General features: G+C 39.5%; 5 protein-coding genes across 6 annotated transcripts; 2 read left to right on the plus strand and 3 right to left on the minus strand.

Annotated features, from left to right (window-relative positions):
- Positions 1 to 787: 787 nt before the first annotated feature.
- On the minus strand, positions 788 to 12,533 carry bowl (brother of odd with entrails limited). The gene is made up of 3 exons (XM_088040392.1): positions 12,210 to 12,533; positions 9,574 to 10,357; positions 788 to 2,026 (listed from the first exon to the last, which is right to left on the minus strand). The coding sequence occupies exons 2-3, from the start codon at positions 10,350 to 10,352 to the stop codon at positions 1,141 to 1,143; spliced, it is 1,665 nt and encodes a 554-aa protein (XP_087896518.1). The 5' UTR covers positions 10,353 to 10,357; positions 12,210 to 12,533; the 3' UTR covers positions 788 to 1,140.
- LOC148171771 (uncharacterized) lies at positions 2,302 to 2,893 on the plus strand. Its single transcript, XM_088040396.1, has 3 exons — positions 2,302 to 2,368; positions 2,412 to 2,510; positions 2,556 to 2,893. The coding sequence occupies exons 1-3, from the start codon at positions 2,324 to 2,326 to the stop codon at positions 2,868 to 2,870; spliced, it is 459 nt and encodes a 152-aa protein (XP_087896522.1). The 5' UTR covers positions 2,302 to 2,323; the 3' UTR covers positions 2,871 to 2,893.
- Positions 12,534 to 12,989: 456 nt separating the features above from the next.
- On the minus strand, positions 12,990 to 14,253 carry LOC148171772 (uncharacterized). Its single transcript, XM_088042358.1, has 4 exons — positions 13,827 to 14,253; positions 13,290 to 13,771; positions 13,128 to 13,250; positions 12,990 to 13,067 (listed from the first exon to the last, which is right to left on the minus strand). Exons 1-4 carry the CDS (start codon positions 14,185 to 14,187, stop codon positions 12,990 to 12,992), a joined length of 1,044 nt encoding a protein of 347 aa, XP_087898484.1. The 5' UTR covers positions 14,188 to 14,253.
- A 128-nt stretch (positions 14,254 to 14,381) lies between these two features.
- On the plus strand, positions 14,382 to 17,031 carry p115 (General vesicular transport factor p115). The gene is made up of 3 exons (XM_088041254.1): positions 14,382 to 14,572; positions 14,625 to 16,607; positions 16,654 to 17,031. Exons 1-3 carry the CDS (start codon positions 14,495 to 14,497, stop codon positions 16,975 to 16,977), a joined length of 2,385 nt encoding a protein of 794 aa, XP_087897380.1. The 5' UTR covers positions 14,382 to 14,494; the 3' UTR covers positions 16,978 to 17,031.
- Positions 17,032 to 17,146: 115 nt separating this feature from the next.
- On the minus strand, positions 17,147 to 21,256 carry LOC148171774 (integrin beta pat-3-like). 2 transcript variants are annotated; one of them, XM_088041256.1, is made up of 6 exons: positions 21,168 to 21,256; positions 19,477 to 19,660; positions 18,485 to 19,434; positions 18,284 to 18,441; positions 18,141 to 18,236; positions 17,147 to 18,092 (listed from the first exon to the last, which is right to left on the minus strand). In XM_088041256.1, exons 1-6 carry the CDS (start codon positions 21,168 to 21,170, stop codon positions 17,288 to 17,290), a joined length of 2,196 nt encoding a protein of 731 aa, XP_087897382.1. In that variant the 5' UTR covers positions 21,171 to 21,256; the 3' UTR covers positions 17,147 to 17,287. The 2 variants fall into 2 exon arrangements, with proteins under 2 accessions (XP_087897382.1, XP_087897381.1); XM_088041255.1 differs by lacking the exon at positions 21,168 to 21,256 and adding an exon at positions 19,792 to 19,973.
- Positions 21,257 to 21,954: the final 698 nt, after the last annotated feature.

The raw sequence follows: 21,954 nt of genomic DNA on the forward strand, positions 1-21,954 counted from the left end.
TCAATCATAAGCTCGCTTCCCACTCCTCCAATTTCAATTCCGCCGAGACCTCATTATCAATTATTAAAATTTTAGTACTGTTTTGAGACCATGAAATTTAAAATTATCCCCTGCTGTGTTATGTTTGAATTTCTTCGAAATTAATTTCCTTACCTTTGTCCGGAGACATCATCCCTTTGTGGAATACTTAAATACCAGGTGAATTCTCGCTACTTTATTCCTCGGAATTAACATATAGTTCGCAGGTGTATGAAAATTTATTGTTGAGCTCCTTCACAAGCAGGTGGTTTGTGTAAATAAATTCGAGGGTGTTAAGTGAAATCTTCCATCTACAACTACCTGAAGATTAGGGGTTACCAAAGCAGGTGGCCTTTGATAAAACACCCACAATTTCATCGTTGTTTCCCACACACTTTTGCATAAACATAGAAAGCTACCGAAGGAGTGTCTTGTCACCTGAACACGATGACAACCTAATTGTAGAACAATGCTTTTATAGCTGACACTCGTCAGTCTCGTGCGATTTACATGACTTGGGCTCGGCCCAATTTGAGGGACAAAATTCCACTTTTCTATCCAAGAATTACGATGGGACAAGTCCGCTCGTTATGTATCCGTTATTCATAATCAGATAGAGCGAGAGAGGAGGACGAGTTTGAAAAGAAGACCCATTACTTTTCATTAGAGCTTGACAATCTCGACCACTTTCGAGCGGAGATTTTTTTATGAATTAAATCCGGGTCTGCGACGAGACATTCCATTCACATTCAACACAGAAAAAAAGAGGTTTTGTAAAATACTTTATTCAAATTTTTAATGTACATCACGTCATGCTACGCTAACCTACGAGAACTTAGACGAATTACTTTAGTTTATAATATCGCAACCTCAATCGGATGTGAGATCGATTTACATTTGTAGACACAATAAAAATTATCAAACTGATAAAGTGCATTCCGCACAAGGATCTTGATCTGATCAAGCCTCACAACTAAACTCAGGGCATCCAACTAACTAAAAAAAATGTCCCTGACACTACTTACGTTTGTACCGCATCTGCTTTAGGGTGCGCCATCAAAAGTATATACAGTCTGAACCAAAAACCCCACACTCACTATGTATAAAAGGAACTAAACTTTTTCACCTTCTCATAATATCTTCGATGGTAAAACCAGTCTTTTTCGGGGGATTAGGGGGTGGTCTCGGCGGCGGCAACTCTTCCTTCTTCATGGAAAGATCGCTCGCTCCGCTAGTCCCCGCCCCCACATCCCCTTTCGGAATTTGGAGATTCTGAGGGAAAGGGTGCATCAACCGCAACTTATGCGGGGTGTAACTCGGTCTGTCCCCTTCCAAGTGTCTCTTCCTGAAGCTATCCAAGAAGTTCTGTTCCAAAGCACCGCTCGTGATAGTCGCGGTCTTCACCGGATGAAGATCTCTTCTGATTTGTAATTGAGGATGGTGCTGGGGGACTTCCGGCGGTTCGGTCTTCTCGCACTCCACGTCCGGTTGATCCTCCTGTCCTGGATCAATCTCTGGATCTTCCTCTAAATCTTCTTCATCGTCGATTTCGTGTCGGAACTCGTGGCGATCGTGATGAGGCCGCATTGTGTACGGACTCGAAGAAGAACAAGGCTCATGGCATTGGGTTCTTTCAGAAGATGTGTCGTCGCGTTGGGCGTCTTCAGGTCGTGGAGACATTCTTTCGATGTCGTTAGACGGGAGGAAGCCGTCTCCTAGACCGTCGGCAGGGACGTCGCCCACGGCGTGAGTCAGAGCGTGTCTGCGCAAATCGCAGTTTCGTCTGAAGACTTTTCCGCAAGAGTTGCATTCGTAGGGTTTGTGGTCGGTGTGGGTCAAGAGATGGGTTTTGAGGTTCGAGCGCTGGTTGAAGGAGCGGCTGCAAACGGGGCATTTATGGGGGGATTCCTCCATGTGGAGGATTTTGTGCACCGCCAGAGTGCGGCTCTGGCAGAATCCCTTGCCGCATTCTCCACATTTGAACGGCTTTTCCTTGCTATGGATGTATCTGCAAAAGAGAAAATGATATCAATCAAACTGGCATTTAATTCAATTGTTCGAGAAGAGGGAAATCCCTCAATTAACACAATGCAGGCTCTCGAGACTGATCAGTAATTCATAGAAATCGTTAATATTGTTCGATAATAATATCATTGTTTTTAGACCATTTGAAAAGTTTTTGTTTCATTAATTGATTATTTTAATTAACGAAACGCCCTTAATGACGTGGGGTTCGAAACTTCTAAGCATTTAAAAGACAAACTAGATTTTGACTTAGTGAATTGTGAACTCCTAGCTTGCAAACATGAAGTTTTCAACAATGAGGTTCTTCTCCGTCTTCATGATGATGGTAATTCCACGCCCCACAAAACTAACTCTAATCCCATTTTTAGTTTATTTGCAGAATCTCTTATGCCCAAGTCTCTGGACATCCCGCCCATCCTGAAGTTGAAGAAGCATCATTCGAATCATCAGAAGAGACCGCTTTGAGCGTCAGTAAAAATTTTAAACAATTCCAAGTTCTATTCTCTTTTTAGGCAGAAGAAGCTAATCCTCGATCTCTTGGAAGTCTCGTTCAATCTGGCGCGGATATAATAAAAGCAGGGGCAAGTTTATTGGCACCACCACCGCAAGCTCCGATTGTGGTTGTTCCAAATTTTGGCCCTTCTGTTCAATCAGAACTTATGAATCTTGGACGTCCACCAGTTAGCATCTTTGGGTCTTTCCGAGGAGGTATTGTTAAAGTTTGGAGGGCTATTTTGTGGTGGTTGAAGCCGATAGTCGTGAGCATTCTGGGAATACCGGTAACTTTGTTCTTGAGATATTTAGATTTTTTGAGTGTTTACAATTAAATAAATGCTACGTTTGGCAGTGAAAGGTGTAATTGCGTTTATGTTTGCTGCTGTGGATCCCAGATTAAGGTTAAAAATGTTTAAACTCTGATTTTTTGTTATAAAATGATACCGAACTTATCAACACACAATGAAACAGTTTGGAAATTTAGAGCTGTAAAACAATAATGAAAGACAATAAAAAATCCGAGAATCCAAATCTAAGATTTCAAAAAATTTAAATAAATCGAATTTATACTTTGGCTTTCTAGCTACAAAATGATATCAAACTTTTGTAACAGAATTTGCAGATATTGAGATCAAAAGATAGCGAGTCTAAGAAGTCAAATTACAGACAATATGAAGTTCGTATTTCGTTCTCGGTGGATCTAAAACTCAAATCTCATTAAATACTTTAAAATTCTGGCTTCAAAATGACATAAAACTCATTAAAATCTTTAATAAGCTTCAAAAATATAAACATTTATAGATAAAGAGTCTAAAAGTTAAATGACACGTCAATATCAAGTTCGTACGTCGCGTTCTGTACACTCAAAACTACGATGATCATAAATTTGAAAAAAAAATCCATTTATAGTATGAATTTCTGGTCACAAAACGAGATAAAACTCATCAAAATATCTTGACAGGATTTGGAGATATCGAGACTTAAATATAGAGAGTCTCACAAGTTAAATTACAGTTTATACAAAGGTTGCACTTCGTTCTCTGTAAATCTGAAACTACGACTACCATAGAGTAGAAAAAAAGTCTCTTTATAGTTTAAAATTATGGCTACAAAACGACAAAAAAATCATTAAAATTCATTAACAGACTTGGAAGATATAAATATTTCAAGATGAAGACTTTGAGAAGTTGAATGACAGTTATTATAAAGTTCGTACTTCGCTTTCTGTGGAGGTGAAACTACGACTACCATAAACTTGAAAAAAAATCCGTTTATACTTTAGAATTCTGGCTACAAAATGACATGAACTTCATAAAAATCTATTGCGAGGTTTTGAAGATATAAATATTTTAAGATAGAAAGTCTCAGAAGTTAAATGACAACCAACACAAAGATCGTAATTCGCTTTCTGTAGATCCAAAACTACGACAATAATAAGTTTGAAAAAAAATTCCTTTATACTATGACTTTCTGGCTACACAATAAGAGAAAATTCATCAAAATACCTAGACAGGATTTCGAGATATAGAAACCTAAATGTAGAGAGTCTTAGAAGATAAATTACATTGTATACAAAGTTCGAACTTTGCTTTCTGTGGATCTAAAACTGTGATCATCATAAACTTGAAAAAAAAATCATTTATACTTTAGAATTCTGACTACAAAATGAGAAAAAACTCATCAAAATCTATTAACAGACTTCGGAGATATACATATTTAAAGATAAAGAGTCTCGAAGTTAAGATGGCAGTCAATAAATAGTTGGGACTTCGCTCTCTGTAGATTAAAAACTACGACTATCATAAACTTGAATAAAATTGCACTTCTAGTTTAAGTTTTTAGCTACAAAATGACATAAAACTCATTAAAATCTCTGGACAAAATTCGGAGATATAAAGATAGAGAATCTGAGAAGTTCAATGACAGTCAATTTAAAGCTAGTATTTCGTTCTCCGTAGATTCAAAACTACGCCAATCATAATTTTGAAAAAAAAAATCATTTACACTTCAAGTTTTTGGCTACAAAATGAGATAAATCACATAAAATTTGCCAGAATATATAAAGATATAAGACACAGAGTTCCAGAAGTATGTAAAAATTCGAATGTGCTACAGATCGTTAAAGCAGGGGGTGTGTTTAAAATAGAGTCAAGACAAGATCAACTCGTAATAAAGAAAGCTCTGTACCTCCCCGTTGGCCGAAACCCGTCTCGAAAATAAATCAAAAGGAATTAAAATATAAAGCCCATAATTTCAGGTTATATGCATAAACGAGATAATATTTAGCCCATAGCCATCATCTGTCTTAACGTAAAAATAGAAGGGCAATCCGACGCTCGAAGAACTCCACCTGTTAATTGAAGAACACTATCATAAATAAGATCATTCCCGAGGCGAACCGGCTTCGAATTCGACCGGACATTCGTAGACAAACCCGGAAAATTATGTCACAGCGAACGCGAGAGTAGAATAAAATGGCAGCTGGACGTTCATTCCTCGAGAAACGTCTTTTATCCATCCGGTTAACCTTGGAGGAGCTCGGCCAAAGACCGAGGACCAAATAACCTGCACGCTGTAGCTCATGAAACAGACCACCTCGCATCAGGTGTGAATTGAAGAACGATCTTCGGAAGACATACACTCAACTTATATATATTCAGCTAATTTAATTGCAAGAAAAAAGGAGATTTAATCCTGCATAACTTACGCTGCGTTCTCAAAGGATTACTGTATAAATTTATGGATTTATTCATGGTCGGGTTTCTTAGGATTGCTCCGTTTAAGACGCTGAGGAATGCGGAGTCAGTGTACTTATGTCGGGTATTAATTTTTTCCTTAAGATGGGTTTAGATCGTTCTGCAGTACGTTATCATTACGTCAGATACGTGGTTACGCAACGCGTCTTCTTCGACGTCTTCAGATATGCAGCTTCTTTCAGGGCCAACATGATTCTTGATCTAGATAACAGAGCGGGAACGAATGCGTTATTGCCTTTCTGGTTTTTAATTAGACACACTTATGGTGCTTGTAATCTAATAAGTTGGTATCACTGATTTGTAGAGCTGCTTTTATAATTATACACATGAGGGACTAATACCACTTCAGGTTCGGTTATTAACTCAAACTGAAATTTTATTATTAGAATACAAGGTGTTTATAAATGTTTCTAGCATCAACGGTTGCTCTGGAATTCTTGTCATGCACTATTCTATTTTTTTTTATCTCTACACTATTTTTTTCAAAAAAACACCAACACCGTACTCTTCCACCATTTTACAACCGGCAACGTCGTCGATGGTGACTTTTTGGTGATAAAATCAAATAGGTTAGTTGCCTAATTGACAATTTGATTACACAAAACGGCCTTTCAGCATGTGCAGAGTCTTTGCACTATTAAATCCTTTGATTTGCAATCCAACAGGCTGTAAAAGAAACGTTTTTAACGGAAACACTGCCTTAATTTTCAAAAATGTCAAAAATTTGACAATTATTTTCTCACCAAAAATCTCCCTAGGCAACGTTGCCGGTTGTAATGCAGAGGAAGATTGAGGTGTTGGTGTTTTTAAAAAAAAAAACGGGCTTTAACTACATATTTTGAAAATTATTTATAATGTCAATTTTGTCAACGACGTTTCAGCTACGGTTTTGTGTCCAAGTTTTTGATTTTCAGGTTTCTAACCACAATAAGAACAGTTTTTTCTTCAAAACTTACTTTGCTCCATGATTGAGGTTAACTACATACAGCCGGGGACAAAAAATCTTAAGGCGCGATTCTACTTGCTTGGTCTAGCCCAGCACAGACCAGACATCCAAGATTTGAGAGACGTTTTTATAATTCTTCAGCCCCTTTCTGTGTTTAAAACATAAAATAAAACATTAAGATGCAATTGCACCTCTGACTACGCAGAAAGGGACTGAAAAGTTATAAAAACGTCTCTCAAAATCTTGGATGTCTGGTCTGGTCTGGGCTAGACCAAGCAAGTGGAATCGCGCCTTTAGACGTCAATGTCATCTAATTTTTGCATTGTATAAAACCCTACTTAGAATTTGTAACCTTACTTTTTTGCATAGTAAATTTTGATGGTTTTAATTTATTAATTTTAAAATAGATAGAATTGTCGGTGCTTCCAATATTGCAAGGATCTGTCTGTAGATCATATTCCTCTAATTTCATCGACTTTAAATATTTCACTCATGATAATTCTTAATTGACAACTTTGATGTTTTAAACGTCAGTAATGACAATGACAGTAATGCACAGACTACACTTAAATTTTTGAAACGTCAGAAATATGACGTCTAATGAGTCGATTTCAAGTGTGACTTGCGTTATTGCAAATCTCATTTGCAACATAGCAACGCCAATCACATTGCTCATACCTTGGCAACGGTTGCAAATTTGCGTTAACGCAGTGACTTGAAATCGACCCGTAAGATTTTGTGTCCGCGGCTGTATGTTTGTTAGTTGAAAAATCTAAAACCACTATTATAATAGGCGGCAAATTGCTACAAACATTTATAAATACTGTATAAATTCGAAAATCTTCATTTTTAGGTACTGAAAGCTGGAAACTCTTGTTGGTCTCGAAGTAGCCGAATGAGGAAAGATCTCATGTAAAACATCCTCTCCAATTACCCAAAAAACTCTTTTTATATTCACAAAGACACATGTAGATGCATCCAGAGATAATCAGTACACATTTTTCGTTGTTTTATGATATGTAAACAAGCCCGTTTAAAATTTCAGTCTCGTCCCGTTGATTTAGGACTTTCTATACTTGATGCGTTACCCCCTTAATTATGACTTTAAGAGCGTAATCATTTTTTAGATCTCCCCAATTATTGAATAAATTGATCGCCGATTAAAAGTAATTACAAGCAATCAACATTTTTGAAGATGATGGCCTTGGAGCCGCATTTCTCAACCTCAGCTTTACAATTTTTATTATAATTGCTAGCGACCGTGAGTGCGAAGAATCCAGCGATTTTGAAAAGAAATGGGGTTGGCGAGGTCGCTCTCCAGGGGGCGAATTATAAATTCCCAGTAGCTCGACCTTAAAATTATCGGTCATAAATGCCAAGTCCGTCTACTTTTAACGACATTTTAGAACTGAAACAGGTTGTTGAATTTAGAAAAACGAATCCATCATTTTCGGTCCAGGTAAGTCAGGTAGAAATCAAATTGACTTAGGTCCTCTTCGGTGTTGATTTTTATCACTTGGTACAGCTCCGTCAAATGTTATATAATTCGATTAAAATTGAGAGACGCTCAGATTCTATATCCTTGTCTCACAGTTGGTACGCCTGCGGCGGAAACTGGTTCTAGATCCATCTCTTGAAATTACTAGAGCACTCCGCAGGATATAAAATTTCTATACCGCGTTGTATGGAAAAAAGATGATTATATTGCAGTCGGGATTTAATAAGATCGTACTTAATTAAATCCGGTCGAACTTAAAAATTTCAATACACCTGCAATAATTAAATCGAACGAGCTGAGAGTTTTCTTCTTTTCTAACTGTTTTTTTGAAAGTCATTGCATTCTATTGACATAATTAAGCAAAGGCTAATAAAACCTTTTTACGGTACTCTTGGATCAAAATAACGTGGATTTCACACGCTTTTTGTGTGTGAATCATAAAAGCGAATAAAATTTCACATTTCACACCGCACATTTTATTACTTTATGAATATAGATAATTATCAATTTAGTGATCGTTGTGTTATTGAACCAAGGTAAACTTACACGATTGACTAATGCGGTGTCACGTTTACGTGGTTCGATTACCTGGACGATTTAGGACGAAGAATTCTATGTGGTTGCTTATACTTTACTTTCTAAAAAACCCATTGAAGTGTGTGTTCACTCCAAAACTGTTTGCTTTCCCTGTTTTATTGGTTTATGTTGAACTAGTCACGATTTTTTCAAAAGAAGCGGAAATACAATACATGCGCTGTGGGTTTTCAATTAACGATCAAATAAAAGGTGTGAATGCAAAAGGTTAAGCTTTCTTATTACCCCAGTCCTCAAGATATTAAGCAATTACGTGTTGAAGGCGAACTTTTATGCACTGAGGAAATGAAATTTTCAGGCCCTGATAGTCAAAATTCCCCTCCATTTTGTCGCAGCGAAGGTGCAGCTCGCCTGCATTAAAATTCATGAATTCAGCATAAAACTGAATTCCCGCAAGAACAATGCCTTAAAATGCAAAAAGTAAAAAACCACGCGCCAGACGGCAGACGCTGCCGATAAACATCTAAAAAGCACAAAACGTATAATTCAAGAAGCCGGAAATGTTCTTCCGGTACTCGTTAAGATGTTTGATTGAGAAGCTTCCGTGCTTTACATGCTTATTATTTCCCAAACATAATTAAAATGCAAATGAACTTAATTGTCTGTATCCATTCTTACAAAAATTTGGGTCAAAAATCGATCGATTCCTGCGGTCGCAAAGAACTTGAGGCTCCAACTCAAGTCGTCGAACTCGTTATTTTGACGCACGAATGACTTCCAATGATAAAATTTCTTAGAGACTCTACCACAGGAGCGTAGTAAATGTAGTGTAAGTAATTACAACTTACTAGTAGTATGTCCGTGGTTATGGACGCGTAAGATGTAGAATTATGAAGTAATTAGTTTTAATTGGAGATTGGATGAGTTGGGATTCTTTCGACATGCCACAAGTATCGGAATGCAGGCGAAGACGAGAAAAAAGGAAAATTGCTTTTTGATTTGTTTCACGGGCAAAAAGCTGCATTGTGACCACCATGAAGATTTCGTTTTGATGAGGATGACTTTCCAAAAGATTTGATTAGCGGCCATTGATGCGTGATTTAGATTGATTTGACGAGGAGCGTGGAGGTGGATTTTGAACACTCCCTGCGAGCGAATTTCGTGCTTCTTGGTGGGTGTTGACAAGAGCGAAAAAGAAAGACAAGAGAGGTCGCAGGCGCCAACAAATTAGGTAACGATTATGCTAGATTTCCTTATTAGTTTCATTCTTCAAGAACAACTAGATCAGAGCGATAACTCACCTGTGGTCCCTTAGATGATCCTGTCTCCTGAAGGCCTTCCCGCAGATGTCGCAAGAATACGGCCTTTCATCCGTGTGCGTCCGCTCGTGTATCAAAAGATTGTAACTCTTGGTAAATTGCCTGTTGCAGAATTTACAGATGAATTGTTTCTTCGGACGGGAGGCTCTCCCAGGAGCTCTCAGCAGCCGCCTGTCTAAATGAGCGTGCATTTGAGGGGGTCCCGGTTGGAACAGAGTGCTCCCGCTGGGAAACGGAAACGAGGCGCTCCCAGGATTGTTCGGCAAGAACCCGGGATACCCCGGATGCGTCGGTGTCGACGACGAAGTCTCCAGAAGCCCCGGAGGTGGTCCGGCTCGATGCGGGAGCATCAAAGCAGCAGCATGCGCCGCCGCTTCTCTCTGCATCTGTAGCTCCTTCTTCTTATCGTTCATCATGACCATCAGCTCGAAACTCGTGGATTTTCGTAGGTAGAGCGACGAAGAACCGTCGCTGCTTTTGCTGGTTTCAGTTCTTTCGTCGAGGAGGAGAGGGTGCATGTCGCTGGGGTACAGCATAGGATGCATGTTTCGGGAAGGGACGACAGGTACAAAAGCGGAGGTTTCCCGGTGGTGTGCCATGGTGGCGGGTAAAGGCAATTGGTGGTGGTAAGCGAGCTGGGGGTCGTAAGAAGAAGAACGACTTCCGGAGGAACTGCGGCCGGAGGAAGAAACTGGAAACTCCCGGCGAGATAGGGCTAAGGGGCGGTCTTCAGCTGGCGTGGTGGAGGCGGTTTCGGCCATCGCGCCTGCAAGAAAATGAAAATTATACACAAAATTCGTTTGCTCAGTCGAGCTTATTTACTTTACTATTATACCGCACTGTTGACACTCACGTTCCAAGAACTTGTAGAAATTTCGATCTGTTTACTTAAGACATATCTTCGATCTGGTAGAAAAGGGGAATGCCGCATCGAACTTAACCTTGCATGGTAAATTCATGAAGAAACCAATTAAGTCATCGTTTTACTTTATCTTACCAAGAATGATTAACATATAGATTTAATTTATTGCGCATGCAGCTATAATTATACCTCCCAGCTAGTTTTATAATTAGTAAAAAAAAACGTGTTTAATTAAACGAAATTCACACAGCCCTCGAAATTCTAATTCTGTCGGGCGTTCTGTGGAAATCTGCGGTTAAAAAAAAATGCAATTTCGTGGTAAGATCGAAGATAAAGTAGTCTAGTTAAATCAAAAGAGATTGGAATAGAAGTATGACTACTAATGACGAAAATTAACAACATTGACCACCAGAAATGCGTCATTTGTGGTAAATTTATCGTCTTCCTTCGGACTACCAAGCGTTTAATTCTGAGTTTATGGTTGTTTCATAAGTTTTTTATAGAGATTACATTGTTTTATTATAAAAATAGTAGCTCTTTGTTTGGATTATTAATAAACATTATTTTACTACTTGATAATTTTTATTGTGTTTTCGACAGGTTTCTTGTTTTTCTTCTTATTATCAAAGATTTAGAATCTTAAGATTCTTTTTTCAAGATTTCTGTTTTCATTTCGAAAGATCCATAGCAGCCAAAAATGATCAACTAAATCAACAGACTCATTTGAATCTTCTCAAAGATTCTTGATTAGTTTTTGGCAGTCGTTGGCGCGAAATGAGATCAAAAGTCAAGGATAGCTATTATCGAAAATTGCACTCTACATCTCCTCACCTTTATTTGTACCGCTTTCGAAACCGAAAAGAATTGAAGTCAATCACGTGACGAAATCGTGGTACAATCCCCAGAAGTTCCAACAAAGCCATAAAATCCGTGTATGGAAAAAGCGGCCATAATTCTGATGGTACTGCAATTTGGCTACCAGTCTATTAATTTGGAAAAAAGCAACAACCGTTGCAGCTCGTGTAAACAACAAAATTAGCATATTTCGTTAGATTTCTAAACTTTTCCATAATCGGTTAATTCAATCCTACGTAAATTTTGAACTTCACACAAGAAGTTAATTTAAAATTTCAACACTTGAGAGTTTTGTCTTCTTTGTTCGTGGCGTGAGCGCCGCAGGGCGCGAAATCCAGATCAAAATGAAAGGAAGCAGTGTCAAAAATTTGGATAAACTCAAAAAGCGACGCTGCCACTTTTCATTGTACTTAAATGTCAATCAGTAAGTCAACAAACGCCCAGTCGCGAAGAGTAGCAATATGTAAATCAAATTTATTCCATACTAAATGACACATGACATATTGTCTACTACCATCATGGTACGAGCCCAGCACTTTCCCAACGCGAGCATGACCCCGCAAAAACGCTCAATTAATTCAAACACGTAACCGCGAGCGAAAAAAAGTACCATTTATGGTACAAATAAAGAACGCGAGTGTGAACAAGATGGCGGCTGAATAGTACCCGCATTCGTGCATGGATGCATGTGGCAACAACGCACGAACATAGCCTACTTACATCGAACAAGATAAGGGACAAATATTAAGTTTTCTTAAAGCCACCACTTTTATGGTTGTCAAATAGGAATTACCAGGATTAAGAAAAACACAAATAAGAATGGTGGTACCGAGGGCGCTTGTTGGAGACGTACCCGCAGCTTCCGGGGAGCTTAAAAAACAAAAAAAGTCCGGAGTCTTACCAAAAATATCCAAACTGTAGCAACTAATAAATCACATTGTATTGGCACTAAACGTCAAAAAGTGAGCACTTGAACCACTGAATGATTGTCACATTTCCGCAACAAAGGTCCGATAAAAGCACAAAAGGGCAATAATGGAACGATAATAAACGCAACGGAAGCAGGTAGAAAGTCGCGTCATCCAAACTAAGTCTGATCTCGACTAAAGGTATCTTGCTTTTGCTCAGGTGAACCTGTTGGTCTGGAAGGGGGCTCCGTGTAGAAGTTACGGTAGTAGAAAGCCTCGCCACTACGGCAGCGGTGGCGCATTCAACTGTTCTATGTTCGGCCGCCGTGTGGGCCCCCCTTGCTCCCCTTGTTACGGGCCTGTAGGCGTTTGGCGGCTTGCATTAATGGGAATTTCGACGGACGCGCGGTTCTTCCCGGATTTATTAGCCTAGAGCACGCCCAACTTTAGGGGTTCGATACCGACGAATGTTTCATTAAAAGTGGGAATTTTCTCAAAGTATTTAGAACTTGGGTGGGATAAATAAATAATGATAGTAATAATAAACGTAATTATGGAGTGGCTGTAAAAGTATGATTGCAGTTGACGTAATCCTTCGGAATTTAGATCTATGTTAGACTGAGACATTTTTCACATGTTGGTAGCTCCGTTTCGCCAATCAATCGTCAAAAAAACAGTGGTACCAACAAATTACGAAGTATCATAAACACGAGAATTTTATCAGAGTTTCGGAATGCACATATCCGCTTACACCATCAAAAAATGAAATGAAATTAAAAAATTTTAATTGACGCATTCAAAGCAGCTATCTTTAAACTAGTCTGCCCACCATTGCAGGTGTTCCACCATCTCTAAGAGTCATCGCAGATACAAATCTCTTTATAAATTCTTTCGTTTATTAATAAAAATGCATTCTCATCGGAATTTACGTCAAAACAACCACAAACTCCGGCCACTGAAAATGATAACAGAATCCGGAAGTGTGAAGATAGCGCTCGAGCGAAAGTAGGTGTGGTCGAGCCAAGATCAAAGATCTGTAACGAAAGAGTCCGACAATTTTATCCTTCGAGAGCCTGTTCTCGTGGATAAAACACTTGCGTTGGAGGACAAGTATTCCTCGCTTCCTCTTCAAAGTGTTGTTTTAAGAGATCGTTTTTATTTTTTTTCAAGCTTTTGTCTTTCCGGTTTTGGAGGATTTTCGAGCTGTGGTAGAAACCTTTGTACCACACTTTTTCGGTTTCGCTAAGACTCGAAGGCCCGCGGTATTTTAATTTCTCCATTATAATTTTATGAGTTTTGGAGAACTTGTCGTAGTCACGGAGCCACTCCGAGTCTGTGAAATCTATTTCGGAGCGCGTCTTGTAACTTGGAGCGAAGACCATTTGTTCCATTTCTTGCAAGTCGAGGGTGTCTTCTTGCTCGTTAAATTCAACTTCACCGGTCACGACTGGTGCTTTACTCTTGTGTTTTGGTACTCCTTTCCCTCGTTCGCTGTCTAGTTCAAAAGAAAAGACATGTTCTTTACTCAGAAGCACTCTCTCTTCTTCCGCTCGCCCTGAAACAGACAAAGATGCAAGTCTGGACCTTCTGGAGGGTTGGGAGGTACCAACCGTACCACAATCCCCCATGGTAGTCGACGTAAATTGAATCTTCCACAGGCTTGTTGTTCGAGAAATTCGAAGACAGCTTACCGAGGCCTGGAAAACTATAGGTCCCCGCGCCGTGGTACTTGTACTTTTGGAGTCTCCCGTAGTACTTGTCTCTGTTTTGGTAGTGAATTGTGACGTTCTCAGCTTCATTCAGCTTGTCATCTTTCCAGTTTCCGGTGTAAGTTTGACCATCGTTGGTGATGTAATCACCGGGGCCTTCTCGCCACGCTAGACCACTAACATGCGCACAGAAATAACCTTCGTATTTATCGCCATTGGCGAAATTGAAGGTGCCTTCGCCCACCTGGAAGCCCTTGCTCATTCCCGCGGAAATTTCAAAATAAATGACAGTTATGTGGCGGCATCTCACGGACAATAGCCGCACCACGCTATTAAAAAAATAGCAATAAAAAAAAGACTAAAAACAAAAGGTTTGATTTTGATACTTTTTTATTTGCCTTTAAAAATAGTTTTCGGATTGTTGCGAGGGTCTAATAATTTTTTTTTAAGGTAAACACCCGCGCGACATCTCGTGGGACCTGTCATTAACCTCAACTGACGTGTTATTGTGTACATGTCACGAAATGTCAGTTTAAATTTTATTTATTAATTTTCGCCCCCTTATAGCCATGGAGTATTTCCGCAGTGGCTTAAAATCCGTTCTGGGGACCCCCGCGACGGGGACTCAGCCCACAGGCGCCGAAACGGTACACTTTTTACTCTACAAACTGAAAACATCTGTTCTAACCTCAATTCTAGGTGGAGAGACTGGTTAGTCGAGTGAGTACTTCGACTTTACTGGAAGATCGCAGGGATGCTTGTCGTGCCCTCAAAGCTTTATCCCGGAAATATCGTCTGGAGGTGGGGGCACAAGGCATGGATGTCCTGCGCCAGGTTTTGGAGCTCGACCGCTCCGACTGCGAAATCATCGGTTATTGCCTTGACACGCTTTGTAATATCACCTCCAAGGAGGTTTTCGAGGAGGAGAACGAGTCGAACATTAACATAAAAGTGAACGTGGGGGAGCAGTTCACGGAGATGTTCATCAAGAACGTGGAGAATGTGACGTTGGTTCTTGGTTTTCTGGAGGAGTATGATTTTAGGGTGCGGTGGCCCGCGGTGAAGTTGCTCACGGCGCTGCTTGAAAACAAGCCTAAGGAGATCCAGGATATCATTCTAGTGAGCCCTATGGGGGTGTCCAAACTCATGGATCTTTTGGTGGAGAGTAGGGAAGTCATTAGAAACGACGCCTTGCTCCTGTTGATCAATCTAACTAAATCCAACGCGAACATTCAGAAAATCGTAGCTTTTGAGAACGCGTTCGACCGGTTATTTGATGTGATTAAAGAGGAGGGGTTTACAGACGGGGGCATAGTCGTGGAGGACTGCATGCTGCTTATGCTCAACTTATTGAGAAACAACACTAGTAACATTAACTTTTTTAAAGAGGGCTCGTACGTACAGAAGTTAGCCCCCATGTTGCTCCTCCCGGTGAACATAGAGGAGATCGGGTGGAGCCCTCAGAAAGTTTCAAACATGCACTGTGCCCTTGAACTAGTCCGAACTTTAGTCTCCCCTAACAACCCCCTTCAGATTGTGACGTCGTGTCAAAAGACCATGCGAAACGCGAATTTACTTGAAGCTTTATGTAACATTCTAATGGCGAGTGGGGTTCCTGCTGATATCCTCACCGAGACTATAAACACAGTTGGGGAAGTGATTCGAGGGAATTTGACCAATCAGGAGTACTTCGCTAATGTTCTCGCGCCCTCAAACCCCCCAAGACCGGCAATCGTGGTTTTATTAATGTCGATGGTGAACGAAAAACAGCCGTTTTCGCTGAGATGCGCGGTTCTTTACTGCTTTGAATGCTTCCTCTTCAAGAACGAGATCCTCCAGGAGCAAGTTGTGCAGACTTTACTACCGAGTTCGACGAATTCGACTTTGACAACCGGACAGTTGTTGTGTGGGGGGCTTTTCAGCCCCGATTGTCTAAGCAACTGGTTTTCATCAGTCGCTCTGTCACACACGTTGATAGAGAACCCCGCTCAAAAAGAACAACTGTTGAGAGCCCTCCTTGCTACGAATCTGGGGGCGCAACCAGTGAGCCTTCTCCACCAATGCTCGGTGTATCTTCAACAAACCTCAAAGTTACAGGCAAAAATCGGTATTTTAATGCTTTGTTCAATGTGGATGAGTCACTGCCCCCAAGCTGTCCAAGTCTTTTTGAATGTCCCCGGCGCGATGGCGTTCCTCACGGCGCAGACAAGCGCCAGCGAGTACGATAACAATGAGGAAATTTTGCAAGGATTATGTGCCTTTGTGATGGGGCTCTGTGTGGCCTTCAATGACAACTCAGTCCCGAACTACTCAAAAGAGAACTTATCTCAGTTGATTGAGAAGCGAGTAGGGACAGAAACGTACTGTAAAAAATTAGGGGAGATCTCCAAACACGAAGTGTACGCTAAGGCGGCGAAGCAGCCCCAAATCAAAGCCAAACATTCCAGCGAGTTACTTCTAGAATTCGAGTTCTGTAAATTGTTCAAAGCGTTGGAACCCGTCATTATCAAAGCCCTCGGCGTTCAAAGAGACCTATCAAACGGCATGTCCGAACTCAGTTTGAGCGAGCATGAGAACGCGCTGCTGTTACAATACAAAGAGCTCATCCGGGACCAGGATAAAAAGCTACAGGACATGCAGAAGAACCTCACGAATATGCAGAGGGAAAACCAAGACTTGAAGGTAACAAAACTTCGCCACATCCCAATTTTGATTGTTTTTTTTCCAGAGTCAGATTGAAGAACTTCGACAGACAAACTCGCAGTTGCACGACCAGAACACGCTGCTCAAAGCTCAGCTACAGATATCCACAGGTAGTGTTACGACGGATTCGTGTGACAATGACAAGGTGAAGCTGTTGGAAGCGGAGTTGGTGGAAAAAGACGCCGAGTTGGAACGGATAAGGAAAGATCAGGATGATCTTCTGGAGCTTTTGACTGATCAGGACACAAAATTGAATGCTTTCAAGAATCGGTTGAAAGAGCTGGGAGAGAATATTGAAGATGCCGATTCAGATGACAACAATTCCGTGGGCTCTGACAATGATTTGTAAATAGGATTATTATAAGCTACTATTTATTAATAAGATGATAAAAGTGCAATACGAGGGGTGGTTTTATTTGTATTTGCAAAACAATTTTAAATCAATCAATCAGAGACATTTTTTTTTTCAAATAAACCAATCACAGCAAACTTTTTTTGGAAATTAGTGAAATTTCCAGTGAAAATAAATTCTCAAATTTTTATTCGTACAAAAAATACCAAACATTTTTATTGTAGGATTCGAGCTAAAATAAAACATTAAACTTAAAACTACTAAAAAAAACACACACAAAAGGAACAAGAACCTTCCGTCAACTCTTCTAAAGCATTTTCGCCTTCGTATCGCTCCCTGAGCTAAACGAAAGGTTTTCACTGCCACTTGCCGCCCCCATTGGATTTTTGTAAGTAACCACCGGATTTTTGTAGAGTGGATTTTGCTCCTTACGCTCCATCGCCAGACTTTTCTCATATTTCTGATATTCACGTTTGTCCGCCAACATATTGCGTCCTTTCCAAATCAGTGCGATTAACACCGCCAATGCGAGAAAAACCCCAATTATGGGTCCAGCTATCATCCCTGCAGCTATTGGAGTAGAACAATTGGGTTCTGTCGCTTTTACCAGCACTGAACCGTCGTCTCCTGTTCTATAATTGTACAAAATCCGACATTTTTTATTCTCGACAAAGTACTGGTAAACACACGCCAGCTCTTCAGGTAAGTCTTCGTTGATTTCCACACGAACTGAGCCGTTTTGGGGGTGGTGGTTGACGACGTGTTCAATTACGTATTTTTCGTAAGTACTACATAAAATTTTGTTGCAGTCGCTGCACAATTCGCAGTACCGCCCCCAGTAATTCTTCGAACATAAACATCTGTTGCATGAGCAGTTCCCTTGGTTGTTACAAATGTTGTTAGATCCGGGAATTTTACAGTTTTCCGTGGAGGTGTGACACCCGCAGGACTTACCGATGTAGCCCGCGCGACACGTGCATTTCCCAAGGACGCAGTTTCCGTGGCCGGCACAAACCTTCTTGGAAACTCTGTCGAAAGGGCACTCTATCTCGCAGAACTCGCCTTGGAAGCGCTTGGAGGCGCAGCGACACCGGCTGCAGTGACATTCTCCTCTGAAAGATTGAAGTGTTAGTTACAGAAGTACTTTTAATGGTGCGTACTGGCCAGAACAGGTGAGGGATAACTGCTGGTCGGGGCCCTTAAACCGGCATTTTGAGACGTCGTTTTTGCATTCTTTGGCGCAGTCATCACCGATCCTAAAGACAGAAAGTTAGTCTGTTGGAAATGCTAGTTGAGAAAGTACCATCCATCGTCACAAAGGCATTTACCGCAATTGAGCATCCCGTGGAAACAGTTCCGTGGGGCTGCCGTGAGACTGCTGCATTCGCACATTGAGCCGATGAAATTCACGTTGATTTTGACCGTCTCATGGATGTTACTCTCTTCGATGACCAACTCAGCCTAAAAAATAACGTAAGGAAAGAAGTGAGTTTCTGGTACTCACCGTTCGCTTATCCTGGTACTTCTCCAGGGTCAACTGGACCAAAAACTCCATTTCTTTTCCTTCCTCCGCGTTCGCGCACGAGCTCTTTTTCTTCCACGCGCCATCCCCGTCGCAATCAACAAACATTTCAACTTTTAAACCCTTGATGGCGTTCGATGGGAATAAGTTCACTTGGCGGATAAACTGGAAGTATCCTTCCCTCACCAAGTCTAAGACGTTGGTTGACTTATTTTCCAACTCGCCTACGAACATGATATCCGGAATCAAATGCTTCATTTCTTCGTAGAACCGGAGGCTGTTATTTTTCGCGGCCACAATCATATTCGTCTTCTTTTTCTTCAGTTTGTAGTAAAGCTCTTCGATGGACGGGTAGTCGAAGTATTTCTTAGAATCGTAATCACCTTCAGAGTTAATTTTGCATTTCCTGGTGTTTCTTTCAACGAAGCCTGCAAGAATACCGTCACCTCCAAAGTGTAGAGTACCTTCCGTCGCGAGAAGAATCAGTTTCCTGGAGTTATTAGTCCATCCTAGTCTTTTACCACACAGTAAAATCTGCATGACCGCGTCCATTCCTCCTTCAGGATCGTCGAAGTTGGCTGATACTCTACTCCCGTTGATCTTTTCGATGAAGATGTTCACGTTCTCGGTGAAGTTAAGACGGTGCTTGAAGACGTACGCCTTGTCACAGACATCACTGACTTGTCTGCAAGGTTTGTCCACGTAGAAAGGAGCAGTGTCGTAAAACGGCATTGAAGGTTTGTCGATGTAAGACCCAAAGGCAATACTGTGGTGTTTCGTTAAAGTTATCAGAAGACTTGTTAATTCCGATCCTAAAGACTTCAGAGTTTCCAGGTCCGGCTGCATGGACTTGGTGAGATCCATGAGATAGTAGAGTTGAAGAGGGTAGTTCTTCGCGGGTCGGTATTTAACACTGACGTTGATGGAGTCGCCTAAAATATCGTTACAAGAGACAAAAAGAATCGGAACTTTACCATATCTTAAATTAACGTTGATTGTGTGCGGACTTAACTGGACAGCTTCGTTTATGTCTGTTTCCACATCGCTAAAATCGGGGGCTTCAGTAACATTTTGAGACGTCGGAAAGTTATATTCGATGAAAGTTTGTTGGCACGTGTTCTGCGTGCCTTTGGGAAAGCAGCGAGTGTCGGTGAAGTTCTAAATGGTGTTAAATGCATGAAAAATAATTTCAAAATTTGAAGATAAATAAAAGATTGATAAGATCTAAGTATTTTATGTTTCAAGTCCGTTAAACTAGATTTGTGAATCGAGAACCAAAATATAAAAACCTTATCGTAGCACCAAATGCAGCATGGATGTCTGCGGATGCAGTCTCGACAGCTCGTCTCCTCTCCGCAGATCGAGTTGAATTGATCACATGACACATCTTGGTCAGTTGTCGTTAAAGTGAATGTTAAAGGAATTAATAAAGCAACGCCACAGAAAGGTGTCATTTTGAATTTCTAATCAACGTTTCCTCTTCAATGTTTATTTAGCTTATCTGTATCAGTGATAGGCGTGACTCTTCTACAAACTAACATTTCCAGAATTGTTTAATTTGGTTTTTTTTGTAATTATCTTTGGGTGCTGGAAAACATTTACTTGCTCGTATTCACGTTCTTCATTTTTAAAAGCGTAATTTTTGATGAAAAAAAAAAATTTAAATTTCGACCATATTTCAGAATGTATAAGCTAACTCCTTTAGAATTTTTTGGCAAAAAACATGAAGCGTTGCAGATCAACAAGAAACTCTGCTTAAAAAATTATTGGGCACTTCTAAATCCATTTCTACCATCCAGTTTCTTACCATCTGTATTATTTTTCAAGAAAGTCTAATGCGAAAATTGCAAAGTTTAAATTTACTAAGAGGATTTTGAATACTGCCAAGCTAAGACAAACTTCGAAGACTTGTTATATCTTTAGATACAATTTATTGTTAAATAAATAGTTTTTCTAAAGTTCAAATTGACAAATTCAGTGGTCTGTTATTTTAATTTACACTTTTATGATTATTAATAATAAACACTTTTTATAAATCTAATGCGAAAATTGCAAAGTTTAAATTTACTAAGAGGATTTTGAATACTGCCAAGCTAAGACAAACTTCGAAGACTTGTTATATCTTTAGATACAATTTATTGTTAAATAAATAGTTTTTCTAAAGTTCAAATTGACAAATTCAGTGGTCTGTTATTTTAATTTACACTTTTATGATTATTAATAATAAACACTTTTTATAAATCAATAAAAAATTAGCAAAGCGTCGTATCGAAAAATCTTTACCAGATTCTTTTCTCGTGGTCCAAATTTATGGAAAAAGTCGCCACACAACATTAATTGGCACTCCTTAGTCCATTTCTAAAGTCAATTCCTCGCAAATTGTAAGATTTCCAGAAAAAATGTAAATTAAAAATTGCATACGTCGAGAATGTTAAATTAAAGTTAAGATTCTTTCTTTTAAGATCTAAATTGATGAAAAAAGTTCATTAAAAAGATTTTACATTTCGATTGGATTTTTAAGTCCATGAATAAATTTTGTGTGTTTTTTTTAACTTAAACAGACTCATATCTACGCACAACTTTATTCTCAAAGTGGCATTCGTAAATTTATTTGTGCTGCCAGTTTCAAGTCAATTTTAAGATTTTCCAGGAGAATTCAACTCACCATAGATTCGACCAATAAGAGACATTTATTTTTTCAAATAAACCAATCACAGCAAACTTTTCTAGGAAATTTTCACTAGTGAAATTTCCAGTGAGAATTCAACTCACCATAGATTCGATCAATAAGAGACATTTATTTTTTCAAATAAACCAATCACAGCAAACTTTTCTTGGAAATTTTCACTAGTGAAATTTTCAGTGACAATTCCACGCGAGCTGTCAGTTGCTTGTCAGTTCGTTGAATTCTCATAACGAATATAAATTTCGAGTCCACTCGTTATATTACTTATGAAAATTTAAATTATAAATCTCGAAAGACAATTTTCTTAAATACGTACATGTATAATTGGTTGCATACTTTTGAGACAATTTAAATTTTAATTATGTAATAATTGCTTCGTAAATCTTATTTTAAAGTTCAGATCCTTTGTCTAGGGGTTGAAATTAACCAGACATAGCTATTTATTATATGAGTGTAAGGACGCAAATTATTCACGACAAAAATCAGTTATTAATAAGATTTTTGGAGTGAATAATTTGTCCTTACACTCGAATATAATACTAGATTTTATCCAAAGCCTCTGTTGGTTGCAATTAAAGCATTAAAAGAATTGACAGAAGTGACAGCAGTGACAAATTTTTAGCGTGTGTTTAGAGAGTAAAAGAGTACTTTATTTGTCTAAAATGAGTGAATAAAGTACTACTTCATTAGTGCATTTTGGATAAAATCAGTTTTTATGTTTATATAGCTCAAATTTACAAATCTTTATTTTAAACTTCAAACATCC

This window comes from Gnatocerus cornutus, chromosome 7 (genome assembly GCF_029298725.1).
Source record: "Gnatocerus cornutus isolate USDA-ARS CGAHR chromosome 7, icGnaCorn1.1, whole genome shotgun sequence".
Classification (NCBI taxonomy): domain Eukaryota; kingdom Metazoa; phylum Arthropoda; class Insecta; order Coleoptera; family Tenebrionidae; genus Gnatocerus; species Gnatocerus cornutus.